The sequence below is a fragment of the Trachemys scripta genome, chromosome 7, assembly GCF_013100865.1.
Source record: "Trachemys scripta elegans isolate TJP31775 chromosome 7, CAS_Tse_1.0, whole genome shotgun sequence".
Lineage (NCBI taxonomy): Eukaryota > Metazoa > Chordata > Testudines > Emydidae > Trachemys > Trachemys scripta.
The window spans coordinates 58881119-58889693 of NC_048304.1; the positions used below are offsets into that span (position 1 = coordinate 58881119).

The 8575-nt window shown below is 45.6% G+C and overlaps 1 protein-coding gene across 1 annotated transcript in view; it reads right to left on the reverse strand.

Annotated features, from left to right (window-relative positions):
- PTPN20 (protein tyrosine phosphatase non-receptor type 20) overlaps positions 1–8575 on the reverse strand; it is a 42696-nt gene that overhangs the window by 30664 nt on the left and 3457 nt on the right. Inside the window, exons 4-7 of the mRNA XM_034777695.1 lie at positions 7376–7544; positions 5429–5517; positions 3263–3336; positions 1360–1478 (exon numbers count right to left, since the gene is read on the reverse strand). Of these exons, the coding sequence (XP_034633586.1) occupies positions 1360–1478; positions 3263–3336; positions 5429–5440 (205 nt within the window). The 5' untranslated portion in view covers positions 5441–5517; positions 7376–7544. The remainder of the gene's footprint in view (positions 1–1359; positions 1479–3262; positions 3337–5428; positions 5518–7375; positions 7545–8575) is intronic.

Consider the following 8575-nt stretch of genomic DNA (forward strand, 5'->3'; position numbering starts at 1 on the left):
AGTTTATGGAGGGGATGGTATGATGGGATAGCTTAATTTTGGCAATTAATTGATCTTTGACTATTAGCGGTAAATACGCCCAATGGCCAGTGATGGGATGTTAGATGTGGTGGGATCTGAGTTACTACAGAGAATTCTTTCCTGGGTGTCTGGCTGGTGAGTCTTGCCCACAAGCTCAGGGTTTAGCTGATCGCCATATTTGGGGTCGGAAAGGAATTTTCTTCCAGGGCAGACTGGCAGAGGTCCTGGGGGTTTATCGCCTTCCTCTGCAGCGTGCTGCACAGGTCACTTGCTGGAGGATTCTCTGCAACTTGAATTCTTTAAACCATGAATTGAAGACTTCAATAGCTCAGACATAGGTTAGGGCAGTGGTTCCCAAACTTGTTCCGCTGCTTGTGCAGGGAAAGCCCCTAGCGGGCCGGTTTGTTTACCTGCCGTGTCCGCAGGTTCAGCCAATCGTGGCTCCCAGTGACCGCGGTTCGCTGCTCCGGGCCAATGGGAGCTGCTGGAAGCAGCGGCCAGTATGTCCCTCGGCCCATGCCACTTCCAACAGCTCTGATTGGCCTGGAGCAGCGAACCGCGGCCATTGGGAGCCGCGATCGGCCAAACCTGCGGACGCGGCAGGTAAACAAACTGGCCCGGCCCACCAGAGGCTTTTCCTGCACAAGCGGCGGAACAAATCTGGCAACCACTGGGTTAGGGGTTTGATACAGAAGTGGGTGTGTGAGATTCTGTGGCCTGCGTTGTGCAGGAGGTCAGACTAGACAATCATAATGGTCCCTTCTGACCTTAAAGTCTATGATTCTATTAAATGGAGTGACATTATTAAAATAAATTAGGTAATTAACTTTTTCCCCTTTATTTGCTCAGCTTGTAGATCTGGTCAAATCATATGCAACTATAAATGAGGAGTAATTGATTCAGTAAATTTAATTACATTGTTCAACAAATAATATCTCCATTGGCCCAGCTTTGGTCATAGACCCTGTCGTGCTAACAGCAAATGGCGATTCCTCATTAGCTCAAGTTACAAGGGCCTGAACTGTTGGAGCAGGACAATCTAAGCTCTATTCCTGCCATTATTATGAAGTTCCAACGGCCATAGCATGCAGCATAATGATGAAAGTTGTGTTCCAAGAAGCCACAGGTGGGATAGATAGAGAGAGAGCCTCAGCTGGTGTCCGACTATTATTTATATCAGTGTAGCATCTAGGGGCCCTACTTACAGACCAGTAGTGTTAGGCACTGTACAAACACAGAACAGATAGTTCCGGAATGGGCCTAATTCTATTGAGCTCATTAAAGCTATACTGGGAATCTGGGTCAGTATGTTAAAGAAAAAGCCTTTCACACATTTACCTCTGGGTAGAAGGGAAATCCTCCGGGCCACTTCATCTTCCTCACTTATCCAGCTGTCAGTCTCAGACTCCTGACTATCTGTTCTAAGGCTGCTTTCACACCTGGAGTATTTCTGTGATCTGTAAAGCAACATTCAGTTAACATTCTAGTTGGGAGTGGGAGCCACCACTACATTGAAGGCTGCATAAGTGTTTGAGTTCTAAGCTCCTTTTTAAACTACTCAGCACTTTCACTAACTTTCCGTTTTCAGGCACTGGCATGAGTTTTGGATGTCACAAGTCCCCCACAGCAAAGGGTCTCCATGTCTGTAGCAGTGTCTGTAAATACAGCAGCTAACAGTATCTGCTGTTAACTTTATGGAGCTTAATTTTAAAAGGCTGAGGAGACCTTATATGTAAACCCAAACAACTCTTTAACAACAGTTAAAGCATCGTAAAATTATGAGCAACTGAAAATAGAGTCTTATAATAGAAGAAGTGTTAACCTACCTTAGCTAATAGGCAGAGCTGGTAGGGCTTCCTAAAATAAATATCCCCCAGAGTGTTTTACAGCATGGAACAGAGATAGCCCTGAATAGAAAGTCCTAATCCAAACACCACTTAACTTTGGAAAGTCTGGATCTGAATCCGAACTTTGAGGCTACTTTTAACTCTTCAATGGGCCAAACCAAAACCCCAGATCTAAATCACACTAAATTTTGGGAAAGTTTGGATCCAGAGCCACACTTTTAGCTGGAACCCATTTCCAGTGTAAATGGTGTATTCTCTGTAAGCTGAAGTCTTTAAATCGTGCTGTGAGGACTTCAGTAACTCAGCCAGAGGTTATGGGTCTATTTCAGGAGTGGGTGAGGGTCTGTGGCCTGCAATGTGCAGGTGGTCAGACTAGATGATCAAGATGGTCCCTTCTGGCTTTAAAGTCTATGAGTCTAGTATAGAACTAAACATAAGAAACATTAGCTCATCTAGAACTACAACAGTCCACAATGAAACGGCACTAGCAGGTCACACCAGGGTCACATTCTCACCTCTTAACTACACAAGGACCAATGCCAGATACAAATATTTGTCTGCTTTATCATAGTTGTTAATTTCAAACAGAAAAAAACAATTCCTGTGCCTTTAAGTGCAAGAAAATCACACAGAATTTCTTTCTCCACTTGTATGAGGGATGGGCCCCCTACTGATCTTGTGGAAAACACAACCCACCCACCAAACTTTCTACCAAAATTGCAGCTACATACTTCTGACGGTTATGAAAATGGCTGATTAACATTTTCTTTTCCAGTTCACATCCACATGTGTCTGCTGGAAAGTGGGGCCAACTATTTATTCAACCATATGAACTCTTTTTTCTGTTTGTGAATTATCCCCAAATAGACTTTGATCTTTATGGTTTTGTTTGTCATTTGATGAATGACTTATACAAATGTATTTTAGTCAATGGGCTGCTCAGATGAACTAATTCATTATTCATGTTGTGAGATGGCTGATCTCTGTCATGGGGGACTGTTTCTGATCACAGATTCAATGACTTCCAAGGTAGAGCCAAGCAGAACCAGGGGACACCCAGCAATGTCAATGGCAGCTGAGGGTGCTGAGCATGAAAATCTGACCACCTGGTGCTGCACACACAACATAAACCTTAAGATGATTTTTGTAAGAGTACAATATGCCTTGATGTCCTTGTCCAAAATTCCCCCTCCCGTCACTGCTGTGGGGGGACTTGTTGGCATCCCCATTCCAGAGGTAGCTGCATTTCAAAAGTGCTGAATAATTATAGCTTCGGACTGACTATGGGATGGATGGTGCTGTATAAATCTATGATATTAGGATTGCTCAAAGAAATAGAACAAACTGGCCATGCTGTACATTGTCATGAATTTTTATGTGCTGGAAAGACTGACCTGTCTGCATTTGCCCCAAACTCCAGTTCAGTTGATTGACTTTGCAGGGGTGAACCGCATTTACTTTCTGAATCCTGTGGAAACAAAATAAAACCATAATGAAAAATTAACGGAGGAAGCATTGAGAATAGCGTTAATTTTATCGATAAATTTACTTCTTATCTGACAAAAACATTTTCCCTTGTCAAAGCCAGAAAAGGGAAATGGAAAGTTTCCCGGTCAAAGATACATGCACGAATCTCAATTCAGCACTGCAGGACCTACTCAGGGTAAAAAGTCTCTTCAGCTGTATTTGCAAGCTCCAAAACAATCCAGACATCTCTGTGCAAGTGCACATCCTAGCATGCATCACTGAGATCTGGAGGGATCCATATAAATTATTCCTCTCTGCTCTCACAATGAGAGTACAATCACTTACAGGATTTACGATCCACGCCATGCTCTCTGTCTCCCATATACTATATTAACTGGCAGCAGGAAGCACCATTGGATGAGCATGAACTACTTGCAATAACTTGCTTTTTAATCCCAGGCACAACAATGCCAGCTGTTAGTGGTACGGAGCAGCTGGTCTATGGAAGGAACACTTGACTGGCAGAGAAAGCAGACACTTGATTGCCCTCCAGATGGAGGAGAGAGTGTGCGTATCGGTGGCTGATTGTAAAGTTCCAGAGTGATAATTGGGTTCTGCATTTAGATTATGATACAGAACGTCTGCCTTTATTATATGCAAATTGATCCTTCTCAATTGTAATGTTTGAGAGATATTTACTTAGATTTCAGTTCAGGATGGATTTACTCTCATTCTTTCCCTAATTTGTATTTCAGATGCAATCAGAAAACCATCTTTGCATGTTACAAAGTATAAACTGTTGAATCCCCAAAAGTACCTCTACAAAAGTCACCTGTCTTATTGCCATATATTCAGGCTTACTTTCCCCCCATCAGAAATACAAAAGAAGCATGAATTCAGTAATCCAATTTCTACACCTATGGACCAAACTGAGTGGAGAAAGCCATGGGGATTTTTGTTGGTCTCTTAGCAGAGAGAAGATATTTTGCTTTGCTCCTTTATTCATCCATTTTTCTCAGTACTGTCAGTTTCCAAAGCTACCCATTGGGAGCAAATGGCAGCAGTGGTTTTGAAAGTAAAGCATATACACTACTTGCTTGAAGGAGAATGGGCTCAAGACATGCTGAAAATAACCAAGAATAAGACATAAGTTTTAGGCTCCCATTCAGCAAAGAACTTAAATGTGGGTTGAATGCTAAGCATGTGCTTTGCTGAGAAGGGAGGGACTTAACCATATGCTTAAAATTAAACAAGAGTTTTAATATATTGCTAATTGAGGATTTTATTTTATTTTGGGGGCATACTGATTTGCTAGATCATATGCACAGCATATATGTGAGTCTGTATTTTATTGATCTTGGACAGTTAAGTTCCAATCTCCATTCTAATCCCTTGCTCAAAACTTTGTCAAACAAATTCCTCCCACCCTGAAATTTTCTCAGCTCGATTCAACTCAAAGATGCTTTAAAAAAAAAATGAGTTAAATTGGTTGAGCCATTTTTTTAATCATTTGAGCATGGAAAGAATTACACTGTGGTCATATTTTGTTATCAGCAATTTTACAGCTGTATAACTAAAAAATGGCCGAAGCTACAAAACTTGGCATATTTGGTAGACCTTGCTAAGGTTTAGATACCAAACTAAGTTTTAGGAAGTTAAGTTTAGTTGTTTCAAAGGCAGCAATTGGAGGTCAGTAAGGTGCAACTTTTTAAATATGTATTTCATTAAAAAAATGACGTTAAAAGAATGTTAAGGTTACAAAGTCAAAATTCAGAAGTTAGGAAATGCCAGATTAAAGGTTGTCCGTGCAGTTTGAATTCAGCCCCTTTGTGTGTCTGTGTTATGAGACAGTCTTTAATTACAGGATCACATACTATGCTTTTTTCCATATGATCCCTGCCTCAATCCGGAGCTAACAGCTCTGCCTATAATAGCCCATTCCCTTCAGCATGGTTTATTGCTTTATTAGAATATGATCTGCCCCACAGGGGTGGCCCATTAACTGATTTCTCTTCATTTCCCCAAACCCATGCCACTGAAACACATGTAAACAGGTCACCAGGTAACATCTAGAAATTCCACTCAGGCTTCACCTTGCTGCACATCTGGCTGGATTCCTCTTCCCCTCCTCTGAAAGTGAATGAGTGCTTGGCTTCTAGGCTTCCCTCGTTACCTTGTTCATCTGAACGCAAGAGAGTGAGAGCAAAGAAAAAGATCTTTAGAATCTGAAAGGCAAGTTCCTCCTCTTCTGTGCAGTGTGACACTGGCAGCTGGGCTGTCGGCATGGAAAGCCCATCAGCAGAGAGCTACAGAAGCAGGCACTAGCTGTAAACCCCCCAGGCTCTGGACAAGTGAGCTTCTGGTTCCTCCAACTAGCACATACAGGGTGCAATCCTACCCGCACTGAAGTCAATGGGAGTTTTGCCAGGGACTTTGTGGGAGCAGAATTTCCCCAGGCTGTGTATCTGGCAGCTCTTCCCCATCTGCCCCACTTATCCCTACTCCCACACTGGAGAAGAGAGGGGAACTGGTCACCTCTTCCTTCCAGGCCAGCACCTAACACAGCTTCCGAGCCCTGTGGAGAAGAGACTTTTAATGTGACTTGTAGGTCGGTCTTGCGCCCTCAGCCTGACGCTCAAAAGGATTGGAAAAGAGGGGGGCGGGGGGACATAAACCAGCTGTTCCCTATATCTGACTCCAATTCACCGGGTTCACCTGGGGGCCATGTCCCTCATGATCAGCCTAGCCTGATGGACCCCCATCCCCATCCGTCCTGACTCTTTCCTCAACTGCCGCCAACTGTCACACCCTCTGGTAGAACCTTCTCCCTCGGTCTCTGTGACATCGCTGGCTGGCATCCCCCAGCACCCAGCCTGGGTGAGAAACCTCTCCCTACACGGCACACCGGCAGTACAGTCTGGGCAGCATTAGGGGAAGGATGGGCCAGCACTTAGAGAGCAAGCAAGGGTCTCAGGAAACCCAAGTAGGATTCCTTGCTCTGCCTCAGCCTTCCTGTGTGACCCTGGTCTCAACAATTTGTCTCACTGTGCCTCAGTTCCCCACACTGCCCTACCGGAGTGTGGTGCTGAGAGAATAAATGCACTGAAGATGCTCAGATACCATGGTGACGGAAGCCAGAGATAGACTCAAGGAATTAATGGCCATCCAGAGCCAATGGAATGCGGAGATGTCAGAATGAGCAGACTGAGCATTGACATGGTTAATGTAAGGGTAATGAGCAAGGGAATAAAGGCCCATATGGATGATGATAGCAGGGAAGAAAAGGAAAACCGCCTCCCTCCTTCTGCGTAGCAAGATGAAACTGCATCTAGATCCCAGGACTGGGAAATGCTTGCAAGGCTTTCTAGAGAACTGCAGCACTACAAAATCCCTATCCCTACAGTGCACTAGCTCAACCTAAAAGCACCAGTCCCTTGACCCCTGAAGTCATCCACTCCTACCTTCTTTGATGAGCAAGCCAAAAAATGGCCCCAAAAAATCAATCCATAGCTCATATCCCACAAATCCCTGGACCTCAAAAGGATTATGGGATATCTAGGGCTATTTTCTGACCATTTATTGGATAGTGGACCAACAAGGCTTGAGAACCACTGACTCAGTGATGCCAGTTAGATGTTAAATGGCCAGTTATATATGTAAATTACCACAACTTTGTATACAGCTTTGTCTCTGCACTCCAGCTATTCCCAGCTCTGGGAATAGCCCACTGGGAACAGAAGAAACCAGAGCTAAGTCGGTGCATCCCTGAAGTTGCTATAACTTTGCCCGCATCTATCCCCAGAATGAGGCTCAAAGCCACCATTGCCTGTTCCCTGGGGTCTTGTGCCATGCACTGTTCGGTCAGAGCGGCGAATCAGGGGCAGCGGGCCCAATTTTACTCTCATTTACAGTGGTGTAAAGCAGGAGCGACTCCTTTGAAGTCAATGGAGCTATACTGGTGTCGCTGAGAGGAGAGTCAAGCCCAAGCACACAAACTGCCCACTTTGAACATGCAAGGACTGGATTGCGCTAATGCTTACCCGACTGGGCTGTTGTGCTCTGGAGGGAAGAAGTATCACACTGGCTGCCTGAATAAGCCCAATGCAATGCCACGCTTCGGCAGACAGTGAGCTGAATGGTGCCTTGAGCCTTGCGTAAGAGGTCGATCACCGTATTGCGCGTCAAACCAGACACTAAATCTCCATTCACCTGGAAAGCACACAAAGACAAATGCCTTTACAGCCCTGGAGCAGAAGGGTTTCATATCGCACACTGGCATGGAGCACATGTGCACACCTTGCCCGCAACTCAATTGGCTCTGATTGTCCGCATCCCCTTCACTGTTAATAACTCAGTAGAACCTCTCTCCTAGGTAGGCCTTTGTACAGAGCAGTACCACCAGAAAGCCACCACCTTCTAGGAACTGACACATTTTCAGTTTTCCATGTTTTGCCCCTTTATCCAATGGAAAGAAGAGAGAAAGGGAGCTGTGGGGATGAAATATGAACAAGAACAAATTTGGGGATATAGGGTTTTTTCAGCTTTTTGTTAAAAAGAGGGAAAAATTTGGGAAGAAAAACAAAACAAAATCTGCAAATGTTCAGTCTGGAGCAAGAGGCCATTTTCCGCTGGAAATGTGTGACCAGCTCTTCAGTGATCCACCCCCTGCGCTCCTTGGGGTGCCCTCCTGCATCTCTCCCAACCTTCCTGGCAGTTGGCCCCAGCCCACACAGGAGTCCTCCTCATCCTGGACTCCTCTGTCCTCCAGATTGCTCCCTCTGTGAAATCCCCAATATCTCCTCCCTCCTCCCCACACTTGCCATCCCCAGCGCCCTCCCCCCCCCCCAACCTGGCACTAGAGAGGGAGGAGAAACCGCAGCTCCTGCCAGTGCTGCCCCTCCTGACTTGGCCAGAGTTCTGCTCTGCTACGGTTACCATATTTAAAAAATTAAAAAAGAGGACACTCTACGGGGCCCTGGCCCCGCCCCTTTCTCGCCCCTGGCCCCACCCCAACTCCGCCCCTTCCCCAAAGTCCCCGCCCTAACTCCGCCCCCTCCCCTGAGCACCCCGCGTTCCCCCTCCTCCCTCCCAGCCACGCGAAAAGGGCAGAAGAGTCAAGGTAGGGAGCACAGCAGCCGCAGGAGGGGAAGTGCCCGGCCAGTGGTATTTTTCCCGGACATGTTCGGCTTTTTGGCAATTCTCCCCAGATGGGGGTTTGATTACCAAAAAGCCGGACATGT